At 49.1% G+C, this 24547-nt stretch overlaps 6 protein-coding genes across 6 annotated transcripts; 5 read left to right on the plus strand and 1 right to left on the minus strand.

The window, feature by feature from the left end:
• Window positions 1–1924: 1924 nt before the first annotated feature.
• On the plus strand, window positions 1925–5474 carry ATNIH1004_007606 (uncharacterized protein; the record flags this gene model as incomplete). The annotated part of the gene is made up of 3 exons (XM_033572226.1): window positions 1925–2796; window positions 2868–4439; window positions 4511–5474. The coding sequence occupies 3 exons, from the start codon at window positions 1925–1927 to the stop codon at window positions 5472–5474; spliced, it is 3408 nt and encodes a 1135-aa protein (XP_033425541.1).
• Window positions 5475–6809: 1335 nt separating this feature from the next.
• Window positions 6810–10120, minus strand: ATNIH1004_007607 (M28 family metallopeptidase; the record flags this gene model as incomplete). The annotated part of the gene is made up of 3 exons (XM_033572227.1): window positions 6810–6995; window positions 7057–9599; window positions 10090–10120. The coding sequence occupies 3 exons, from the start codon at window positions 10118–10120 to the stop codon at window positions 6810–6812; spliced, it is 2760 nt and encodes a 919-aa protein (XP_033425542.1).
• Window positions 10121–12334: 2214 nt separating this feature from the next.
• Window positions 12335–13920, plus strand: erg13 (hydroxymethylglutaryl-CoA synthase; the record flags this gene model as incomplete). Its single annotated transcript, XM_033572228.1, has 4 exons — window positions 12335–12394; window positions 12469–12571; window positions 12641–13716; window positions 13783–13920. 4 exons carry the CDS (start codon window positions 12335–12337, stop codon window positions 13918–13920), a joined length of 1377 nt encoding a protein of 458 aa, XP_033425543.1.
• Window positions 13921–15693: 1773 nt separating this feature from the next.
• On the plus strand, window positions 15694–17615 carry ATNIH1004_007609 (uncharacterized protein; the record flags this gene model as incomplete). Its single annotated transcript, XM_033572229.1, has 2 exons — window positions 15694–16344; window positions 16419–17615. The coding sequence occupies 2 exons, from the start codon at window positions 15694–15696 to the stop codon at window positions 17613–17615; spliced, it is 1848 nt and encodes a 615-aa protein (XP_033425544.1).
• A 410-nt stretch (window positions 17616–18025) lies between these two features.
• Window positions 18026–19974, plus strand: ATNIH1004_007610 (FAD binding domain protein; the record flags this gene model as incomplete). The annotated part of the gene is made up of 4 exons (XM_033572230.1): window positions 18026–18558; window positions 18581–18709; window positions 18782–19272; window positions 19334–19974. 4 exons carry the CDS (start codon window positions 18026–18028, stop codon window positions 19972–19974), a joined length of 1794 nt encoding a protein of 597 aa, XP_033425545.1.
• A 1844-nt stretch (window positions 19975–21818) lies between these two features.
• ATNIH1004_007611 (uncharacterized protein) lies at window positions 21819–22224 on the plus strand (the record flags this gene model as incomplete). Its single annotated transcript, XM_033572231.1, has 3 exons — window positions 21819–21870; window positions 21924–22144; window positions 22195–22224. The coding sequence occupies 3 exons, from the start codon at window positions 21819–21821 to the stop codon at window positions 22222–22224; spliced, it is 303 nt and encodes a 100-aa protein (XP_033425546.1).
• Window positions 22225–24547: the final 2323 nt, after the last annotated feature.

Genomic DNA, 24547 nt, shown 5'->3' on the forward strand with positions numbered 1-24547 from the left:
TTGTCTCCAGGTGTACGAAGGGTACACAACAAGCATGATAGTATTGATTGTACCACATTCCCGGGGATCGAATCCACGGGATTCGCCACTGGCGACAAGGTCGATTGACAGAATTCCACATGTTCCTATATCTGTGTCTTGTAGATCAAGAGATAGTCTGCTTCCCTTTTTCGATGTTGGATAGACGAGAGCGATTCGATCTCATTTATATTAAGAAAGCGGATCCGCCCACATGCAGTCATGCATATACATGTACATACCTACCTGAGAGGATTGACAAGTCAGAAAGGATAAAGCCAAGCATCATGAAACGAATGCGCCGATTCAAGGTACGTACTAAGTATATTCTGTAAGAAGCGATCATGACGTGCTCCTTGCCTTTTTTTTTTTTTTTGCCCTTGCTCCTCCTTTCTTGTTTGCTGGTTGGTCGAGTGTTGATGGACTAGAAGATGGAGGTTCAACATAAAACTTTAAACCAAGCCATCGTGACGGGTCGATTCTTCTTACTTCATCGGTCGACTAGAATTGTAAGACTCCGAGGAGGGAATAGATTCATGCATGCATGCATACACGCATGAAGATATTGTTGAGAAGAGCATCACGATTCAAGAACACAAGTCGGTATGGACGGATGTACTTACTAGGTTGGCAAGGTAAGGTAAGGTACTCTGTATAACGGTTCTGGTAAATTACACCAGTATTACCTATTAATAGTAGGTATGGAGGTGCTTCGAGGGTAAAGGCACCTACCTACACCGGTTTATTGAATGATATCCTTGCATTGGGATGCTAAGGGAGATCTGAGTTCAGAGCAAAAATAGTCAACATGAGGATCAGATAGAATCGAATTATTGGCAAATGCTAGAACCAGATCGATTTAATTCTGGTCGAATCTGTGGTTCGGCCCTGATTCGGGTCGCTCGAATTCCGATGGTCCTTGTACCTAACCGTATGAGTACTGATACTGGTATGTGTCCCATGCAAGTCAGATGATGACGATGGCGTGGGTTTTCTTTATTTCTTTTTTTTTTTTTTCACAAAAAAGATTGAATTTCCAAACCGATTGCATCTCATTTGGAGGATGGTATAGCATCTCCTAGTTCTCCCTTCTGTACTGCACAAAACCTGAGTGAAAGGAGGGTACCAGGTACACAGGTACAGAATCCGATTCAGGGACATGAGGTACTCCGTACTTCCCGTTGTATTGAAAGATTACCACCATCACTTTAGGTCCTTCGATCTTTCTCTCCCTTTTGCTCGCGTTTTTTTTTTCACTTCTGGTGCAATTATTCCCATATCTCTCTCTCCCTTGGAGTTTTGTTCCATCATTTCGTTGTGGCCGTCAACTCAATTCCACCTATATATGCTGGAAAGGGGAACTCCAACAACAGGTGTGCGTGTGTGTGCGTGTGTCTTTTTGTCCTTGCCCTTCTCCAGGTTTAACGCCGGAAATTCCCCCATCCGTCGATCAACCATCCTCCAGCGCTGGGCTAGCGACCATCCCTCGTCCGGAGGTATTACAGTAACATCCGCAAAGGCTCCTTCGAAGCACTGCACTGTCAGCTTCAGTTCCTCGTTTAGTTAACAAGCTAGCTAGCAAGCAAGCAAAGCATTGACGTGGTCGCTCGCTATTTATTTATTTCGTCTGCCTTCTGTCACCGTCATAGAGAGAGCCTTGCGGCAAGCGCTCTTCCTCTCCCTCGCTCTTCCTTACAAACCGACCCTTCAATACAAACCGCAAGAAACACCCTCGCCATATGGTTTTTAATCACTGTCAACGGGAACTACTTCATACATGGAGGAGCTGGGCTCTCCAGCCCCAAAGTCAGCTTTGATTCAATCCCGGCCGGGGGGAGATGTCCTTCCCGTCAGGGTAGCTCCTTCATCTGGATCTATAGTCAACCAACGTTGACAACCGCCGACCATGTCTTCCTTTTACCCAGAGGCTGTGAGCAACCATCAAGATGAACAAGCCTTTTTGTCCCGCGCCGCCAGCTACAACCACCTCCCCGATCTCTCTACTTCGGAGCCTCCCTCCCCGAGTCTTAGAAGGACCTTCTCCGATCTAACATATCCACACCAGTCCGAGTCATCACCGTCAAAGGAGGATGTGGCCGCTGGGAAAGACATTCTGCGACGAACCTCGCTTCGCTCTAAGGAGAGATCGACAATTGCCGTCTCTCGGTTCACCCTTTCGAGCGAAGACTTGACCAATCCGGCGGATGGAGAGCCCTTGGATGCTCTTTCAAAAGCTCCGGAAACCCAGGCCCCAGAACCCGTCGCCCGCCCTTCCAAGGCGCGCTCAATGTCCGGTAGGCTGGCCAGTTTAGCTCGGAAACCACGGTGGGCGTCAAACTCTCCATATCGATCGCCCGCCCCATCCGCCAAAAATTCCCGAGTACACGCCTTGCGCAACGAGGAGATCTCATCGCTAAGCTCGCAACCGCCTTCATCGAAGATGGGTGCTCAACCGGACTCTCCCCCGGCATCAGATGCCACCGCCCCTTCTCGCAAACGAACAATTCTAAACAAGCGACCTCGGCGACCCACGGTAGCGGTCGTGACCCAGAGCCGGGCAGATAGCCCAAGTACTCCTAATAGTCCCTCACCTCTCCCGCTGGGGACGAAGGGTTCACTCGAACGACTCACCACTTCTTTGAATGTCTCAACTCCGGTTCTCCCGCCTATTCACAAGACGCATGGTGCTGCCGGTAACACCCATAGTAACATGGATATTCCGCGGAAAAAGGATGAACTGTGGGCAGTTTTCCGGGGTCTCGAGGCCGATTTTCAGAAGTAAGGATCAAAAGATAAAGTTCTATGAAGAAGGCACTGCATAAGATGGCCGTTTTGCTGACCCGTTGCAGGTTCCAATCCAAATCTAGTGCGTTGAAAGCCAACGTTATTCGCTCTTCACTCCTACCATTTCTTAATCGTAATCATTCACACCCATCTTATAAGTCTCTACGGCCGGAAGACCTGGACCGTCGGGTAAATATACTCAATAAATGGTGGACAGGATTACTGGAAATGCTCAATGGCAAGCATAACCAGTCCATCTCCGGAACAGACAGGCCGGTCTATCTGGAAGCTGTGGTCGGGATTATGACTCGACCAGAATGGAGGATACCCTTCCCAATGCGCCCGTCCGATGGAAGGTCCCCCAAGCCATTGCAACACGCGCCGAGTTCGATCTCGGAGAGCTCGGAAGGCTCGTCTGGGTCTGATTTCCTCGTCGAATCTATCTACCATAACATCAGGAATATTTTCACGCAAAATCTACTCTCCCAGATGGCTTTCGTGGTGGATCGAATGTCCATGAGACACGCCCCCGCCAGCCTGGTGGCATTCTGTGGGAAAGCCTGTGCATATGCGTTCTTTTTCTGTCCCGGCGTGGCAGATATCCTTGTCCGATTGTGGAATACGTTTCCCAACGTCTTCCGGCGAATTCTTAGCCAGTCGAATGTTGACCGAAGCAGCAGTACGCGCGCATTCACCCGGGATCTCTCGTTGAACTTTCCCATAGCCTTGCGCTCGCTGGCTTTCCACGCGCACACGCCTCTGGTTCGATATCTCCGCCAAAAACCCGATGTGCCCTTGAACACGGCCCAGATTCCGTGGCAGAACCCTTGGGTCTCTCGATGGTGCGGTCGTGACTCCGATCTGTTCTTCGTTTTTGTGAAGTACGTGCACATTCTGTATAGTGATGCTTTGCCTCTTGATATCGACAAAGAGCAGCGTATCCTGGCCCCAGGATTGCTTCCGATCCATGCTCAAGTCCTTGTTGTCCTGGAGGATACTCTTTACAAACAGTCCGTGCCTCAAGCACCGGAAAACACGCACACCGCCGCGGCGATCACGTTTGACGATTTTATCGAAGGCGCCGATGCAGCCGTTTCCGCCCTTCCCTTGGGAGCTGCAAACAGTCACCGTTCAATGGCTGAGAATCGCCTGATCATTCTACTTCGTGACTTTCTCTCTGAGTCTTCAGTAGAGCCAAATCAAGCGCGATTGCTGTATGCGGAGTCGTTCTCTGGTATCATGAAGGCAGCCGCCCAGACGATTTCCTTGTTTGACCATAACGCGTGCTTTTTGCTATGTGATTTCATTGAAGAGGTAATCTCGATCATCACACGCTTCTCCCGCATGGTTGAGCTTGAAATCTTTGACTGGAAATTTTGGCTCGAAGTCTGCAAACAGATGATGCAAAGCCACAATTCACTCACTGAAGTCCGGGTGTTCTCTTTCCTCTTCTGTATTTGGGGGGCGTGGACCGCTTCTGAAGAACGAAAGGAGGCTCTTTGTCTAGGATTTCTCTTGGACGAGCAGCTATTTTTTCATTACTTCAGTCACTGGAGCCCCATGGTTCGTGCCTATTTTCATCGTCTCGTGTGCTGGAGGATGGGGAGATTTAACGGTGATCCCTCACCTCTTGAGACGTAAGTACAGATAAATTTAGATTGTTCTTCGTCCTTCCTTCTCTGCAGAATTGCTGACTAGTACCTGGCAGAAAAATTTATGAAACGTTGTTAGCTCGACTCCAGCGGATTTGGCGATATTACCTCGCATTCCAAACGAAGGCGGAGGAAACACTTACACCACCGTTATCTTCTGCCCCCTGTACGCCCGCTCCTGGGCGCAGGATCATCATCATCCGGTGTGACAATCCGATGTCGCCGTCACATCTCTTCGTCTCTTTTGACCGTGTAGTCCCCTCTGCTCCGGTAGAGCAGAACCCACCAACCATAATGGAAAGCTCTTCGAGGTCTGATACCCCTGCCTCGGATACTCAGCAGCCCACGAAAAAAAGATGGAATATCTTGAAAGCCGTGTTCGGCGGTTCCTCGAGTGCAAGGTCTAGTATCGACAACTCTCCTACCAGCAGTTCCGATGAATCAGATGCCAATGGACATGATTCCACAGTGGCTACCGATAAATGCCTGGATAGCCATTGGTGTGCTCACAATAGTTCCGGGGAGCTCTCCCGACCCAAAACGGCACACCAGCCCTATTCTTTCAAGTTTTCGCTAGAGTGGATGGACCGACCTCCGTGGCCCAGTAGGAATAAACGTCTCTTCACCCCTTGTCTTCCAGTGGCAGCCCAGTTGCATTTGCAGCTCCGGACCTCAATGACTAGACTCGACTGCGAATCAGCATCGGAATATGCATCTGCTACAGAATCCGAGGGCGAAACTAAGAGTGACGTGCCTCTTCGGGGGCCTGTATCCGACGAGCAAATGAAGACAGAAGCGGACTCATGTTCCATGCCGGATGCAGCGTCCTACAGACCAGACTTCAAGCTGGCGCTTAATGACACCCTCGTGGCAAGTAAATACGCTGGCCGTGCTCTTGCCGAATGGGGGCAGATCGTCTCCGAATGCGACAGTTTCTTTTCCCGAAGGCGCGATGAAGGTGTGCCCTGTGACCGAATGGTTGAAACACCAACGCTGGGCGTTGAAAGCTTCAGGAAGTAGGGCTTATCGACCTCATAGACATGGCGATATTGATGTCCAAAGGGATCGACCTCTAGGACCAGTGCCTCTCCAGATTATATTCACAACACTCCCTGTGCTCCTGTCCTGACCTTTTATTCTTCCTATTCCATTGGCCTTCTCATATATCATTCGGGACGAGGCCTTTCCTTTATTGTTTTGCCATCAAATATTTCTCAGAACAGACCCGAGTTATTGCATTAGTTTGGTTTTTAGTCTTCCTTTCTTTCTTTCTACTCCTCGCCCGTTCCTTTCCTTTCCTCCCTTTTTTTTTTCACTATTCTCCGTCTGTATTGCATATATCACATGGGGCTCTGATACATATAGCGGCGCATGGACAAGGCATCCTATCATTTATCACTCATATCTAGGTGTTTGGGCTATCGTCTGTTCTACCTCGTTTGTCCTACAGTCCATTGTAGAATGGCTGCTGTTTGGGTCTGTTGACCTTTTTTTCTTTTCTTTCCTTTCCACTTTTTGATCCATTCCTATATTATCCTTATTACATTGCCAAGGGGAACTTGGGCTAGGAAGAATACATATCCGAAAAGTAATAGGTAATAGGTGATGTCTATTCGTTAGGGCTACATTGCACTAAGCAAAGAGAAAACAATTATGAAGCGTAGCTCTTCAGCACTGTGGAAGGTTGTCGAACCCATCGGTCTGGTCTCATAATAGATATGGAAGTTAGCTATATTGAGCCATTTCATCGGTTGTCATGTTCCGAAACATTTTTGTTGAGTGGATTAGATTCGATTATAGACTACATCGGTTCAAACAAATGTTTCTTCATTATTGTAAAGATATTATTCAAAAATTTAAAAACACAAAGAACATACGTATTTACGCTGGCTGAATTTTTGAAACCTATAATAACAACGGCCAGGACGCCGACTAATACAGAGGTTAGGTATCTAGCGTCGACAAATATAACAGGCTCGCGCAACGCATGGCCATTATACCTGTCCTGTAGAAAGACAGATATGTATGAAGTTTGGAAGGGGGCGGTTGGGGATGATTCCTTATGAGCATACAAACGAAATGGGATGGATGACCGCTGTAGAAAAATAAACAGTAAAGAAAAATTAATGCTTCAGGTACATGGACTAGAAATGTGTGAGACAAAAAAAAAAAGAAAAGAAAAAACCGGTGATAGAGTAGGAGTATGGATTCTAAGGATAGTCGAGAGGTCTAAGTAGTTTTTGATCGAGCGTTGACGTGAATCGGGGCGGTATTGATGATAAAGATCGGCTGACAGAATAAGATCGATATGTTCAAGGGCAAAAAAAAGGATGTAAATGAACAAGGTCGTCAAAGTCACATATGGAATAGTTGGTCGGTGGCGTAACGAATAATGTCCGAAACCCGGTCCACCCATTCCTGAGTTTGGGTCCAGTTGCCTGCATCGATGCTGTCTCGAATCGCCGGAAAGAAGGTCGCGTCGTAGCCAGACCACAGCTGCGGGCCAAAGATAACATGCTTAAACTGGGTGCGATTGGGTACCTGGTAGCAACATGGTTAGGCATCCAGTCACTCCATTCGACGGTGTCAGAAGATCACTTACTCCGCCCCCTTCCCGATCATCCAACAGATGGGTTTCAAAGGCCGCCATCCGGTTGTTATAAGTTATTCGCTGAATAGCCATCACGTTGTTCTCAAAGCCTCCTGATCCCCATACGGCATCATGCCATATCTGGCTCCATTTTTGGAACTTCGCCGCGTCATTCTGGAATTTCGTGGCAGCATCATATAGAGGCTTAAAAGTGACAGAGCCATCCCGACTATCGTGGCCCTTATGAGCCATGGGGACCTTCTGAGATTTGGCGTAGTTTTCCAAGTCAGTAACGTAGACGCCTACTCGCTCCGCGTAAACTTGCAAATCGAAGGGTAGAATAGGGTTATCCGCGAATTGAATCAGAAGCAAGCCCCAGAACTGGCCCAAGCTCTTGTGGTATTGGAATCCCGGGTCTCCAAACTTCGTCATCCAGTCCCAATTCTCGTAGCAGCTGTGGTAGGGGTATGGTTCGCCGGAAAACCCGAAATCCACACTGGAGGTTCCGGCTATGTCCTGGAACGCAACGTAATCACTGCCAGATCCAAGAGGAGCAAGTCTCTTCTGCTTCTTCCCCCAGAGATCTTTCAGCGTTTCGTTGGTGATCGGGTCGGAGATGCGGCCCAGAATTTGCATGACAACGCGCTCAAAGACCGGACATCCAGCAGCCTCGAAATCCTTGCCCCCAACGCCAACATCAACATTGAGATAGGCATATGCATTATCGCGTAGGGTCTGCAATTCCTTTTCCACGTGCTCCGTAGATCCAATCATATTGTACTCCTCGGCATCCCAGCTAACGAACTCTATGGTTCGTAACGGACGCCACCCTAGTTCGAGGAGCTCGCCAAAGACGCGGATAACCTCAAGGAAGACTGCGGTGCCGCTTCCTGGGTCAGCGCTTCCGAAGCACCATGAATCTCGGTGATTGCCAACGATGATTTTCTTCTCCGGTTGCTCTAGTCCAAGGATCCTTCCGAATACATTATAGACAGGTCGTCTTTCCACCTCCTCCTGCAGGTTCATGAGATTGACGGTCGGAGAACCTTTGTCTCCAGTCCACCAGTGCTTTACGTTCGGAACGCCGCCAACCCATTTGGCAGGCACCTTCAAGCCATGGCCCTGGAGAGCTTGCAAGAGCTTCTGAGCATCGCGCCAGGCGATAGGTATGCTCGGAATGCTCGTTAATCCCTGACTTTCCTCTGGCTTGATTCGCTTCTGCTCCTCTGGTGTTGAGGCAAATCCGGGAGAAAGAACATCTCCGACAACCCACGACATCAAACTCACACTGCCTCTCTGCACACCATCCTCTGGCATAAACCGTCCGTCCGGAAAGGCAGGGCCTCGGACAAAACCGTCCTCTGCGGGGTCGGAGTAAATGATACAGCCGACGGCGCCCGCAAGTTCAGCGGCTTTGACCTTCAAGGCCCGATCCGATTCCGACCCGTAATATCGCACCAGAGCTATAGAGCCGTTCACCGTCACTCCCTGGTCCGTGAGGTATTGGAAATCTTCTCTCGAACCGTAGTTCGCATAAACAAGAGGCCCGGTAACATTCCCCGATTTCGAGTGACCATGAAATGCCAGCACTTGCGAGTCCTTCTCCTCGAGGGCAGCTTCCCAGGCCAGCTCTGGGGGGTCGATAATCGCCACTCTTCTTCCATCATCCGTGGGGTAATTTAAGTACACGTGGAACTCCTCCCTTTCGATCTCATCCAAGCCTGCGCTCCTAAATTCTTGTTCTATCCATTGCATCAGCATGAAGTCTCCTTCAGTGCCAGCCAGATGGGGGAAATTGGTCATCTTTTTTAAGTTCTCCGCGATATTGGTTTCATTGATATGGGTCTGGATAAAATTCTCCACGGACGCTGCGCTGTACGACTGTCCCATGATGAACCGAGAGTTCATATTGAAGACGTCAGATATGAAGAAGACATAAACAGCAGTAACCACCAGTAGTAGCCCGAAGACACGCAGCATGATCATGCATCCATGATTGTGTATTCTTGAACGCGCAGTATCAAGATTGATGGTAACCCGAAAGTTCGGAAGGAATCGGCGAAGAGGTAGGTGTATTGAGGATAATGTGCGCGTTAAATTGCTGAACTGTTTGGAGAATTGGGAGCTCAACCGAGCACGTCGGCCTGGCTGTTGGTTGGCGTCCTCCACATCCATTTGTTCGAGTTCCCGCTGGAGCTCCTCGAGGGAGCCCCTTTCCGAACCCGCCGCCGACGACCCGAGGTCATCAACGCTATTCCGAGCGGATTCGACTGTGGGAGGGTGGTAACCATGAAAATGGGTTCGGGGCCCCCCAGGGGCCGTGATACCGTCGGCATCGTGAAGCAAGCCCTGTCGTTCGGCATCGCTGCTGGGTTCTTCGGGACCGAGGTTGGATCGGGAGGAGCCCGGGCGAGAAGCAATGGCCTCGTCATAGGTAGGAATTGGGAGAGCGTCGTATTCATATTTATTGTCGTCGCCCATGGCGGTGGTGATGAGGCTCCGGGGAGCCGTGCGAGTTGGACAGTCACAGATACCGGACTGAGCGGGATCATGGTCTGGAAAGGAAAAGAGCGGCAGCCGCAGACATGCTCCCTGATTCAAGGGAATATCCAACCGACAGAAAGAGAGACTAGAACGAAAGATAAATTGAGAGAGGTGGAGGGGGAGGGTCGAAGCGGTCGAGTGTTTGGGGTGGGAAAAAGGAGTGAGGTTGTTTGTAGTTGGTTAATTTAGCAGTGGATTGATTGTCAAAGAGGGAGTTTGCAGGCGGCATTGCGTTTCCCCAGACCGTCACCGACCACGTGTGGCGCAGGCGCAAGAGATGACCCACGTCCGGCGCTCTGATAGTAAGCAGGCAGAAGTGTTTTTAGGGGGTTGATGACGCAGGCTGGTTATTATAGCCAGGGCTCTTTCAACTGCCGTTGAGGGTGCATTTCAGGTCTTCCGCTGTCTTTGAGATTGATTCCAATCATGAATAGGAAAGAAATTGGGGACGTCCGTATCTGACTCTGATATGGTATTGTCAGAACATGTATGATTACATACCATTGATTCTGTTGTGGTACGGTACCTCCATCTTCCCGGGAACCACTATAAAACACAGAGCACTGGAATGCTATCAAGGTTCCTGCGATGTATGGTACTGACAGGTACTAATACATTTCTCAAGCACAGATGATCCATCTACATATATATACCATGTAAGCATAAGACTCCTTACTTAGAACAATGCAATCTAGTGAGGTAATGTCCCGGAATGGGGTTCAAAATTGAAAGAGAAGGCGTATCAATTGAACGATATGCCGTAGAATGAATTACGGATGTAAGATGTCTTATTATATGGGAGGATAATCTTAAGGAAGTTAGCAATGATCTCATTGCACTGTTCTGGAAGCTTTCATTCTATGATTCAATCACGGGTTATCGACACAGAGAAGCATCCTATACTAAGAATCCCAACACATTCTCCAGTGAGATCTTATAATTCATTCACTCGTCCTGCCGGTTAGCCCGAACCAGCTGTCTCACCTGGTTCCAGTTCTCCGACGGAGGCAACATCCGAGCACTTCAGGCGAAACGGATGTGGGATGGTTGACAAGGGACACCGCAAACACTCGCGAAACATAGTGGACCCCCCCCCTCTCTGCCGCTCAATTGTACCTGACCGTGGTATGGTGGGAGACGAACTGTATCCAGGAATATATTCCACGTGGGGATCAGATAACAGAAGGAACATGGACAAAGATCGGCCTTCCCAAAACCAGAATCCTAGATTCGGAGAGACACGCGAGGAGGGGCAATGCATCATATCTCGTACCTGATCCGCCAGTTGCAGGTGTTGTTCCTGCCGATGGCCTCCACTGGACGCTGTTTCTCTCGGCAAATGGAGTATATTGTCCCGATTTCGACCAGAGATCCACATGATAAGATTGATCATTCCCTGAATATTTTTATTTTATTTTTTTATTCCCTTTACTAGTATACGAATAGAGTAAGGTCGTGTGGAGTGGATATTATTATCTACTTCGGGAGGGGATTATCGGAGAAAAGGAAAGAGTGATTTTAACTAAGGAAAGGAATGAAGAAAACAGAGATGACTGACATAACGGACGACATGTAAACCCGATGTCGGCGCTTATTTTTCTTCCTTCGGTTTCATTTTAAGCATATTTTTTTCTCCTGATCAAAGCAATTGGAGTGGACTTTCAGTGGATGCACAAATGCGGTACTGAGCACGCGATGGGAAGAGGCTGATATTGAACCTGTTCTCCGCGTAGGTCTCTAGATGTATGCAGAATATAAATGCACTAACACGAGATACCAGGTCATCTTGTACGCCACTCCGTAGAAGGGTCGACTTTCATCAGATTGACGGAATCACTACCATTTCTCTACAGAGCGTTCCGTACCGAGACGGAGTGGAGTACTTGGAGTACTTTGATAGGGTGTTGATCGTGAGACAAAGGGTTCGTCATGGTGATTGATATACAAAGTATTGCTGCCTTGGCACCACATCAAGTCGATATCTAGGAGAACTGAACCGGTTGTTGTTAGATGATGTCTAATTGAACACTCATCATCGATACAGACCCCCATTGATAGAGTCTGTCGTCTAATCCTCTACCCCATGACGTTGTACGATGTTGACGCTCCAAGTCACGCGAAGAGTCGGTGAGTTCAGACGGGGCAAAGTAACCAGGCCAAAGTGAAAAAAAAAGGGGCTGAATGATTCCAGACAGACCAACCAGCAGCCCGGAGAGTCCAGGCTGCAAAATCTTCGAGGAATCTGTCTCGTAGAAAGGAGCTCTAGTATGTAGAGTACCGTGTATATTATATCCTGTACACTGTAGTGGGGAAATTAATCTGCTGATCCAGTCTTGACATTACCATTTTTACCCGCTAAATCGAGGGGGCTAACGAAATTAGGTAAAGTTTACACACCTCAGGCAGAAAACTAGGTACTGTCGCTAGCAACGGCCAAAGAAAAAGTACTCTAAAAAAAAAAAAAAAAAAGAAGGAAAAAGGCCGACCCACCCAGCTAGTTGAATGCGCGACCGATAGTCAACCGGGAGGGGTGGTGCAAGGAGAAAGAAAGAGGCAGTTCTGGCAGCACTTAAATATCATCGATCCAACACATCTCTCCTCTCTCCTTCTCTCTTCCCTATTTCTATTTCCCCCGCCTCTCTCCCCTAGTCGTATTCTCTTTGTTCAATTCTCTTAACAACTTTTGTATACCCCTCGCTGCTTCTCCCACTTTTCGTCCCTTACCGTTCCCTTCCATACTGCCATCATGTCTGCTCGTCCCCAGAACATCGGTATCAAAGCCATTGAGGTCTATTTCCCTAGTCAGGTATGTGATCTGTCAGGAATGGCGGAAGAGAAGAGGAAAAAAAGGGGGAATGTATTGTTAACAAACGGCTGTAGTGTGTTGACCAGGCGGAATTGGAGAAGTTCGATGGCGTCAGTGAAGGGAAATACACAATTGGTCTCGGACAGACCAAGATGAGCTTTTGTGATGACCGTGAGGGTATGTATTGTCTTGAACCCGGTTGTTCCCGGGCCATTTCCCCAGATTGCTAATCCTCTTGGGCGGTAGACATCTACTCCATGGCTCTGACTACCCTTTCATCCCTTTTACGCAAGTACAATATCGATACCAACTCCATTGGCCGCTTGGAAGTTGGTACTGAGACCCTGTTGGACAAGTCCAAGTCTGTCAAATCGGTTTTGATGCAGCTTCTCGGTGACAACACCAACGTGGAGGGCGTGGACACGGTCAATGCCTGCTACGGAGGTACCAATGCAGTTTTCAACAGCATCAACTGGGTGGAATCCTCGGCCTGGGACGGCAGGGACGCCGTCGTTGTCTGCGGTGATATTGCTTTGTACGCTAAGGGCAATGCTCGCCCCACGGGTGGTGCTGGCTGCGTTGCCATGCTGATTGGCCCGGACGCTCCCATCGTGTTCGAGCCCGGCCTCCGTGGCAGCTACATCACCCATGCGTACGATTTCTTCAAGCCTGACCTCTCCAGCGAGTACCCCGTCGTCGACGGCCATTTCTCTCTCAAGTGCTATACGGAAGCGGTGGATGCTTGCTACAAGGCGTACGGGACCCGTGAGAAGTCCTTGAAGGAGAAGACCCAGAATGGCACCAATGGTACCGTTCAGGACGAATCTGCCACTCCCTTGGATCGATTTGATTACATCTTGTTCCACGCCCCCACATGCAAGCTGGTGCAGAAGTCCTACGGCCGGATGTTGTACAACGACTATCTCGCGAATCCCACCCACCCAGCTTTCGCCGAGGTTGCGCCGGAGCTGCGTGATTTGGACTACGACAAGTCCCTAACGGACAAGAGTGTGGAGAAGACTTTCATGGGCTTGACTAAGAAGCGTTTTGCCGAGCGTGTGCGGCCAAGCCTTGACGTGGCCACTCTCTGTGGTAACATGTACACTGCTACCGTCTATGCGGGTCTGGCCAGCTTGCTCTCCAACATTTCCTTCGACCCGAGCCAGCCCAAACGTATTGGATTCTTCTCCTATGGCAGTGGTCTTGCTGCTTCCATGTACAGTGCGAAGATTGTCGGTGATGTGTCTTACATGGTTGAGAAGCTCAACCTCCACAAGCGTCTCGACGCTAGAACCGTTCTGCCTCCTCAGGGCTATGATGATGTAAGCATTTGCCAGTTGATTTTCTATATATATGTTTTTGAAAGAGTAAAGCTAACATATCCTTAGATGTGCATTCTTCGTGAGCATGCACACTTGAAGAAGAACTTCAAGCCCTCTGGTAACACGGAGACGATTCTCCCCAACACCTACTTCCTAACTGAAGTGGATGACATGTTCCGACGCAAATATGACATCAAGGCGTAAATGATGATTAATATACCATTGGTCTTGCTTCTTTGGACTCAGCCGGTTTTCTTGTTTTCCCCAAGTTTCTTAGACGGCTCGTTAGATTTCGTCCCGCCGTCTCCTGTTTCGTCGCCCATACAAAACGGTGCGATGAGGGTGTTTTATTTCCTTTTCTTTTTTTTCTTCTTGTGTCTTGTCTGGACTTTCGGGGATATGACATTACCCATACGGGAGCTGCAAAATGATGATGATGTTTATTAGATAATGTGGCGCTGGAATGCTTCCGGATTCACGAGAAAATCTTTTAGTTTCATTTAATACTAAATTAATTAATCAAGTATGTTCCCAACATATCTAACTAATGCATCTGGCTGTGTCGTGCTCTCTTAGCCCCTGCAACCAACTAGTCTGTTCTTGTACTGGCTTAACTGACTGAGCTGGAAACCTCATCCTCATCTATCATTCTTAACCCTCATCACTTCACTTCTCCCAGATCCAAAGATAGATCTTACAAACAATCAGGATTTCTTGCTGCTTAAATTGAAACAACCCTTTTTGCAAAAATAGCAGCATTCACGGTCACTATGGATGTCGTTTCTACATCCCCTACTCGCCAGCTCTCCCATCATGCCATCACCAAACTTATTCTCCTTTTATTTTATTTTTTTTGTCATTCTTCTCGTCCAATCCCAGAATGCAATTCAGTCTAGTTCATCAATTTCTGATCAGAATGCACAATGATTTGTCGGCTCCAAGCCCGCTGCAGGTTCTCAAGTGTGAAGCACCACTCAGAGATCCTGGCGCCCACTTGGGCCGTGATTGCCGGCGCGTACTGCAACCAACTTTGTCTATCAGCAACGTTCATTCACACGGTGTATTCTTAGAACAACCCGGGTTCTGAAACTATTGTACCTGCTGCTGGCGCTCCAAATGTCCTATCAGAACTCTACTTCGTTGATTTGCATACCGGCGGTTACCTCTCACCTCTCTTGCTGTCCAACACAAACTACTAGCGCCTTGAGATGCGATCACTCTCCTCCCAAGGACCACAGACTGCAAAAGGTATGCCAGTCGTTGAGCTTCACCTTGCCGCCCACCGGTGGATATCAATGGCGGGAAATCATGATTAAATTAGCAACATTTACCCAGAATAGCATGAAACGCAAATGCTGCCGATTACAGATCCTATTTTAGATCACGACAAACCCTTTCCTAAACAGGAAGACTGGAGATCTTGATTAGATCTGAAGAGGCGAAGAAGTTGCAAATTTAGCAACATTTTGACGCGCGACTGTCTGATGAAACAACCAGGTCTGCCTTCAATGGCTGTGAGGATCGTTTGTTTCGCGCATCATCCAAAGATGCCGGCAGCCCATATGTCGATTTCCTCACAATCGCCCTTCTGGGCACTCCAGAACGCCGGTGATTTGGCGTCAAGATGGAGCATACTCCATGTTTCATCTTGCTCTATCCTACTCCTGTCTGTCGGCTTCTTTTTTTACATCAGGGCCGTGTGTCTCCGGGGTAAAGAACATTTAATATCCAAACGTTTCCTGTCCCCGATATGCAACAATCCATCGAGGCCATTCATACAAGCAATGACTCGATTGTGATACTTTCTTGAGATCTTGTCCCGCTGTGTTTCTTACTTCATCTGCTTTGACTTTGCCTATCCATTGGCAGAGGTCCTTCTTTGATATACATCAACCGGAAGCTGGTCCTTCCAAGAAGGCACCAACCTGTAGCCCACTGCAAGAGTGATCTACCTCATTCGCATATTCATTCGCTGCCATGTCTCTCCAATATTCCCACTATCAGCCAACTACCCCTCCTGGATTGCCAACTGGGGAGTTCAGTCAGACCAGTCATAGTCGCAATACGTCCGACTCCTCGTCATATTCCAATCACTCGTCGCCGTGGTCTGCGGTGACCTCCGCAACCAGCCTGAGTGATGACTCGCCCCCTCGGCATCACCATGGGCCTACGTTACTTCCCAAGATCAGGTCACAGGATGTGGTGACTGAACCACCCTCCGTTAGTGGCCCACAGCGTCAACGTCGCGTCTTGTCGAATACGCGCAACCCGCCAGGCTTTTTGCCATATCCTCTAAGCCGCCCTTCGGCTCAGCGCAATACTGGGGACTCTACGGATTGCTTCCCACTGGTATCTCCCGTATCACCCATGTATAGCTCTCACAATTGCTCGACCTTGTCCTCACCTGTGAGCATAACGCCGTCGCACAAGCGCAAAACCGCTAATGCGCATTCCCGGTCAGGGTCTTGCTCCGGAGTCGATGAGGTAACTTTGAATCGATACGGCTATCCTACCTATCGACAGCTTCCCAAATACTCTCCCGCCACGCCGGCCACGCCGATCACGCCTAATATTATCGTCTATCCACCTTACTCGCCTTGTTCACCAATTGTTCCTTCGCAACCTAGAGTTCGATCTCGCGCTCAAGTCCCACATCTGCTTCCCACTTCCCCTACAGCTATGCTCAAGTTTCAAGTGCCCAGTGTTCCCCCGTCGGACTTGTCCAACTTGGCGATGGATATAGCCCTCAATCCACCACTCTGCTTTCTTATTTGACTGCCCCAACACAAGCCATCAACCTAGTGCGTAATGTGAGCGTGATTCCAACACGAGGAATGCACGACTATTTCTGGTGGGATGTCCGCAATCTGCGTAGCTGGACCTCTTTCTCGTTATCTACCTTCCATTCGATTAACGGCCTTACCAAGCTTTTGAAGACGGCTATCCCTTCACATCTGACCCCGCCCACCGCGGTGCCAAGTTCTCGTCTTGCGCCTGACTCTGAGGCGGCATTAATGCATCTCATCCATGATATCTATGCTCCTCGCGTGAACGCTGCTCTGGCGGTATCCCAAGGGACCGAGCATTTGTCTCTCTATACGGCCCCTATACCGCGCATGTTGACTAACAGAAACTACGGAGGACCGCATTTCCTAGCCAATTATGCGTCAGATACAGAAAAAACTAGTTCCGGGATACCCCGTGGTCGGCTGGTTGGGGTTGTCAAGACCTTTGACCGCTGGAACACCGGTATGCGCAACGAAGCCCCCCATCGACGGGTCGAGTATCTTAATGGATTGGCCCACCTCCAACGATGTATGCGCGAACACTCCTGCCGGTATGGTTTCATCATCACCGAGATAGAACTTGTCTGCGTGCGAGCAGGGTGTGACGAAGGCGACGATGTGCCTTACTTTGGCTTTCTGGAGGTCTCTCGTCCAATTCCAACGAACCTCGCAGCAGGTTCTTATGAAGAAGGCTCAAGATCATACTCTAGAGCCTACGCTCATTCCCCGACGCCGTCCAGCGACAGCTCTTTGGCCAGTCAGTCTCCTGTCATCGATGAGTGGACTGAACCAAGCCCCCACGCACTCAACGTGCCCATGACGGCGAGCTTGGCGCTGTATTTCCTGCTAATGCTTTCGAAATCGGTGCCCTTGCCGTCGCAACCATCAGCGCACCTCAATGTTGGCGGACCCGGTGCATTAACTCGGCAGCGTATTTTACCGGAAGGGAAGGACAAATGGATCCCTGAACCACAGATCGGGGAGCGGCGAGATGCAAAGCGAGTGCGAGGATGGGTTTGGCCACAAGATGCCTGGCATCGACGCGAGGGGGGCGGAGTCCCTCGTTCTCGAGCTAACGGCGTCGAATCCAAGCCGAAAAAATGGCACAAGTGATGTGTGGAGTTGTTCGTTTCCTTTTTTTAGATTTTTTTTCTATTTGTACACATTGTTCTGTTGGTAATTCTACTCGAGATAATAATGATAATTTTTCACAAGGGGAACCGAAGTAATAGATAAAACATATAGAGAGTACCTTCGGAGCAAATCGTTTTACCCTGTCTGGCAACAATATCCCTCATGGCAAAGACCAAGCCATCATGACGGTTTCCCCATCTACCAAGGTCCTTGGAACGCCGGTCATGACATCCTGCATATGTCGTGTCCATCCTGAGCCACTAAGGACCCTGGGATCTGAGTACCCTGGCGGTGGTGCTGAATCCAGTGGATATTGTACATATATACATACATTGGCTCAACGCGCACTTACAACAACTTCCCATAACCTATTCTGGATTCAATCAGCCATGGTAGTGGGCCATAAAGACACATCCTCCTTTCCCGACCTCCTCGACGTGATCATCGTTGGTGCTGGGCCTTGTGGCCTCGCCGTCGCCGCTCGAATGAACGAAGACACCCCGTCCGCCATGTTTACCGACGAGGAACATCAACGATACCACTGGATCAACAAACACCGTGGACGCATGGCCCTAGTGCAGGCTCACCATCACAAGATGAACGGCGTCAAGGCAGATAAGTGGAGGGGACTCAACGCAAGACGACCTAGTCATCAGTCCTCATCAAGCGTGTCCATATCTGAAATGTCCTCTTCTCCTTCTCCTCCTCCTCCTTCTTCTTCTCCACTGCCGTCATTGGCTTCGTCCGTCTCGTCGTCGCCCTCTGAGACTGAAATTCCCGACCAGAGGATGAAGCCCGACCAGAGGAAGAAGACAGGGGGTGGATTGTCCACTCTGGTCCTCGATAGTACTGGTGAAAAGTGGATGGAGCGATGGAATCGAGCATTTCGGACGCTGGAGATAGAGCAACTCCGAAGTCCCATGTTTTTTTCATGTTGATCCAAGCGATCGGGACGGGATGCTGGCGTATACGCAGGAAACCGGTCGAGAAAAAGACCTCTGGGAAATCTCCGGCTGTGTTGGGAAGGAATTAAGCAAGCATAAGAAAAAGAAGAAAATGCGGACTAGAGCACAGTGAGATCTGATCTTCTGCTACGAATCAGACAAGCATTGATAGAGGCTAATCAAGATCTTAATAACCAACAGGGTCATCGGATACACGGAGATTGATGAACGAGATCGCAAAGATTACTTCTCTCCCTCGACGGATCTCTTTGCCGACTATTGTTCCAGTATCATCTCTCAATATCGACTCGATCTCCCGGGTATGATCTCGCAACGTGAAGTGGTGGATATCCAATACAGTGTCCATGCCGAGATCTCTCCATCTGATAAGATCTTCGCGGTGACCGCAGCCGATGGAACGCGATTCTATAGCCGGTCCGTAGTGCTGGCAATTGGACCGGGGACAACGAAGATCTATCCGTTCAAGCTGACGAGGGAGGAGGAGCAGGGAGCATGTCACAGCACCGAGATTCGGTCATTCCCGAGTCCAAACGTGAAGAGGAAAATCCAGCAGCGAGAGGAGACGAACCTGGTGGTGGTAGGGGGAGGATTATCCTCTGCGCAAGTAGCGGACATGGCCATTCGCAGAGGAGTGAGCAAAGTCTGGCTCCTCATGCGGTCTGATTTCAAGAGTAAGGAGAACACTTGCTACCATACGATCGTGGAGGGGAGAGAAGAGACTGACGACGACAGTTAAACACTTCGACCTCGGACTATCCTGGATGGGCAAGTTCAAAAACTACGAAAAGGCTGCGTTCTGGTCCGCCGACACGGACGACGAGCGTCTGGATATGATCCGGGAGGCTCGCAACGGCGGCAGCATCACACCGCGATACACGAAGATCCTGAAGCAGCATATGGCGCACCAGCGAGTCTCGATCCATACACGCACGGTGATCTGCGACAGAGATTATTGCACTGCCTCGCAGACTTGGCGTCTCAGCACCGATCCCCCGATTCCCGACCTCCCTCGCATCGACTATATCTACTTTGCCACGGGCATGAAACTGGATGTCAACGAGCTTCCACTCCTGCAGTGGATGCACCGCGAGTACCCGATTGAGACAAAACAGGGACTTCCCTGTATCACGGACGACCTGATGTGGCAGCCCGAGGTGCCTCTGTTCCTAACGGGACGCCTGGCTGCGCTCCGTCTGGGACCTGGAGCCCCGAATTTGGAGGGGGCGAGACTGGGGGCGGAGAGAGTGGCGTGGGGGATGGAAGAAGTGCTAGGACGGAGCGATTCCGAGGAGGATCTGAAAGTACAACGCTCGCAGGAATGTTTCTGTGGGTTGGGGAATCGATATGCAGAGCTGGAGGAGGTGAACTGGTAGCCTATAGCTGGTAGCCTAAGGCATGTAACAAGGTCCTATGCCCTAGCCACGTGACAGTAATATCAAATTACCACATTGGACCTTAGTGCCAACGAACACCCACATATCCTATCTAGTCAGGTGACCAAATTGCAAATAGACTGCTACACTATGGAGTACCTAACGGAGTACGCTCCGCAGCAAGTAATGGTTTATGGTTAGTGGTCAGCCACAGTTACGTGGCCAGCTCAGTGAGATTGTGAGTACGCCTTGGAGAATGGCTTATTGCTTAGTTTATCAGAGCCGCTAACTATGTGGATCCGCGTGCTTAGTCTCTTTTTACGAGTAGGCGAGACTAACTCCAGCAAAACAAACCAGCTCATTCTATTGCAGTATTATGATGTGCACACACCCCACACTCCAGAGATATATTGGAAGTTGGACAGACTTAAACCATAGTTAACTATACGACGGCTATTCGCGCTTGTCCACCCTGACCCGATCCACATAAAGTAGAGGCACCTTTTGCTAACTTACTGTCTCGGAGTCGGCTTACCTGTTTGCGAGAACGCCAATTTCACCCCCTGTTTGTGTGACATATTTTAAGGATCAAGTAATTTTTGACATTATCCATGTCCTCAGACTTCGCTCCAAAAGTCCCGAGGAAGAAGAATAGATACCTACAGCAAGCCTTGTGGCCCTTCGGATTTATAATTCTTTTAGAGCGGCCGGCACCCAAACAGAATGAGGACTTTTTGAGAAATTCGTCCAAGATGGTCAGGCCGCATGGACGAACTGATCTGTCTGCACACGTTCAAAACAGCCGTGCAATCTTCCGCCCCACTGCAAACTTCCTGTCGCTCTGCCGCTTCTTAGTTGGTCAGTTGAATGGCACTTCCGATATCTCCTCTAGTCCTTTATCTGAGGTGTCAGTGCCTTCCTAACTACTCTGTATAGTTGACTAGTTTGGTGCAGATTAATCGGATATGGGTCGACAATTCAGGAACATGCTGGTACTTAGAAGGCTAGAACGCGCGGCTTTGAAAGGCGTAGATAGCTTTATTTTTCCAAACAAGAAAGTACAACGGCCTTGCTCCCCGCTCTAGAGGACTTGAGCATGTTTAGTGGGTTTAACGAACACAATCACGGCAATCTACTAATGTATATAAGAAGCGTGCCTATCGATCCAGTAGGGCTTTCCAACCCGTTGTATCCATACAGTGCATTTGTCTAGCCCATTATGTCTCTTGTGCTGGCCGGCGCCGCCTCAAGGCTCCTGTAGTTGTGGCTCGCAGCAATGATGGCGGCTACCAGTACTAGAATGAGGATTCCTTGTTGATGGAAGGGGCATCCCCGAGGTTGACGTAGGCGAGTCGTATGCCGGCTGCCCAACACGCCAGCCGGTAACTCCAGTCTCTTCTTCTGCTTCTTCCCCTCAACCAACCCCAATGCGACCGATGAGATCACCATATGGTTAAGCGGGGCCCAGGATACAGTCCCCTGGCTAGCAGGGGAGCGGCCCCTTCTTATGGCGGCCGGGCAACTATAAACTCCTGCATAATCCCTATTCGTGGAATAAATTAACCGTTGTTGTCTATATTGATCAGCCGGTGGGCACGGCCTCTCGCCAGGTCCGTCAACTGTTAATATTAAGAGGATGTCGCGGCGCAATTTATAAGCTGGTATAAGCACTTCTCTGGTACTTTTGGACAGCATGGACGCAAGTTATATATAACTAGCGAGAGCTACGCCGATAAATCTATCCCATATATTACATCAACGATGTTAGATGAGCAAGATACCTTTAATGTTAAGTGAATCTTACTTAGTGCTCCAACCTTAAATGACGAATAAGATATGACACAATGTTTGTTGACTTATCCTATCCAGCCTCTCCGCCCACCGCCGGACCGAAGTGTCGGTCGAAGTGCACTCCTGGAGGTGATTAATCGTCTTACTCCATCTACTAGCCAGTCCAGCCCCCGCCTCGCGGCACTTCTCACACTACGAGAGTGTACTCGCGCTGTATGATAGCTTTGTCTCAGATGTTGAGTTGCAGGCTGAGAAATGCGGATATGACAAATTCCTGAACGAGGCCCTGACCTTGTCACCTCCCAAGGGTGTCAAGTTCCCATCGGTGCCAAATCCCAAACGAGAGGGTTGCGTTGTCGAGGATGAGATCGCATGCGCGGTGTACAGGGTTAATCCGTGCTTTAATTTGTGCCATCTAACGGACTCCAGCCTATACCTGGGGGATGCAGCGCTGGATGACCTGCTGAATAATAACTACTTTAACTGTTCAGATATACAGAAAGCTATTCATGTTCCGCCGGCTAACTATACTCCGTTCGTGATAATTAGCCCCTTTCCTAATGCTGATGCATCAGACTCTAGCGCGACAGGGTCCTTGTCATCTGTTATTGAACGGACCAATAATACTATTATTTGCCACAGATTACTTGATTTCCTGCTCTCTATGAATTCCCCTTGCTGTGATCTAGAATACGACTTGGACGGTGCCATTCCAGCAACCACCTACTGACCGCTCTACGCACCCTATCATAAGGAGCTGGACAAGTTAGCCTAGGGCATGTCCCAAAGCTATTCGTTTGGGTTGCGGGTGCTGGAATTATTGGAACGGCGCACACAGAACGCGGATTGACCTTTACAAGGGTAAACCTGACGGCCCATCGTACGTATCCCCCTCCCTAGCTTGTCGAACATGTGCTAATGAAGTAGAAATCCTCCAATATAGCACCGGCACCGCATTTCGGCAGTTAGAATTCCTGTTGGGTCGTATCGACAGTTTGCAGGATCAAGGGGGGAGTATACGACTTCGAAGGACTGATGTTGGTGTTTGCTGAGTTGTACTGCTAACTACCAGTAGTCATGAGTCACTTGGCCCTTGCTATCGAGGAGGGCCAGGAACGACCTCTAGGAGTAAGAGGCAGAATAGGTATAAGCGTATTTATCATTTTAGGAGAAAGGCATTCTTTTATGCATAGCCTAGAGTCTTTATTTAGGTGGATTATGTACGCAGGGTAGTGTTTCGGAACAGCGATAGGTGGGAGAAGGAAAGTAAAAAACTGTATATTTAGATAAGAGGCATTCGCATGGCTAATTATATACAAGAATCCTAACGTCTTGGCTGAGTAAGAGTTCAGTAGGAAACGAGGACAGTAGTTTTTGCTCGGTAGATCGAGTAATACCCGTTGCAACAGTATTGTATTACATAACGTTGGTACCAGACCATACATGCCAGTACTCGAATGATGCTGCCTGCCTCGACCTCTTTTCAGTCGTTTGTCGCTTTCTCTTCCTCTTGGCATCTATCTTGCAGTCTATCGTCGATCGATTCATCTATCAATCTATCACTGCTTGCCACATCGTGTCAGATTTCCTCTAGTCAGCCTTTCCGACATTCTAAGCCCCAATCCCTGACGTATTCCATTGCATTCAGCTTCGTCTTCGGAGTACGTAACTATGAGATTCACTCCGTCTATCTCTAGCCACACGTGTGGCGCTACTCCGCGACACACGATCTGATCCAGGGACCGAATGGTTAACGTCGTTCCTCTAGAGATAGATGGCTGATGGCAATTGACATCATGGTTATGGATGTAATATGATGGAATCGGTCACGGCCGCATTCATCAGCCACACTCCTCAGCCACAGGCTATGGATCTGCGTGGATCACATTTCTTGCGAGCGCCACACCAGGGAAGACGAGTCAGCAGAAGGCGATGAAGCGGCGTTTCAGCAGGATTGAGAAGAGGTCTCGAAAGACAAAAAAAGGGACATAATAAATTACTCCCAATGATTGGTGAATTTATATGACGCAAATTAATGCTGGTTCAACCAGTTGGTCCAGATTGGACTGGACGAATGAGGCGCAGCCGACCGCCATTCCCTAGTGACACTGTGACACTTGGCGGCAAAAGGTTCTCGACCAGGTCCGAGTTGGACCCTATTGACACTCTCTGGAGCCAGTCAGATGGCCTAATGCGCTATGCGATGTATGATGATCAGCTCTCCACTTCGCGATTGGTGGCATTCAAAATGTGGATTGCAGGCCATAGGGAGCTATGACTTTGCTACTGATCCCGCTCTTTCTGTACATCCTGTACAGACTACAGAAGCATCCCGTCTCAGTCGGCGCTTAAGCGAAACAACTATTTCGCCATTGGAGAATATGAAGCTCCCATTTGAGTTCTCTGAGGGGAAGAAACAGAGGGTGAAGTCCCCACTCTGGGGGAGTCAGAGGACGTCTTCCCCCCTTTTGAGTGTTCGGGAGATTTGACGAAGGAGGCTGTGCAGAGGGGGACATCTTTGCGACACACACTCTGGCACTCTAGTCACTCACTCCTTTCCTGATCAGTCTGCAGAAACGGCTCTAGTCTCCCCTTGTGTCAGTTGTCGTTGTGTTCTTTCCTATGGCATTATTCATTTTCCCCTGAGGTTGCAAGAGAAGGCACCGTTGATTGCGTCCTAGACCGGCCAATAAATAACGATAAATAATAAAAAGGAGGGAGAAGTGAACTAACATATTTCTTTCTTTCTTTTTTTTCTTTTTTTCTTTTTTGAAAAAGAAAT

Source organism: Aspergillus tanneri, assembly GCF_003426965.1.
Source record: "Aspergillus tanneri strain NIH1004 chromosome Unknown AapTan_7_pilon_pilon_pilon, whole genome shotgun sequence".
NCBI classification, from domain to species: Eukaryota; Fungi; Ascomycota; class Eurotiomycetes; order Eurotiales; family Aspergillaceae; genus Aspergillus; species Aspergillus tanneri.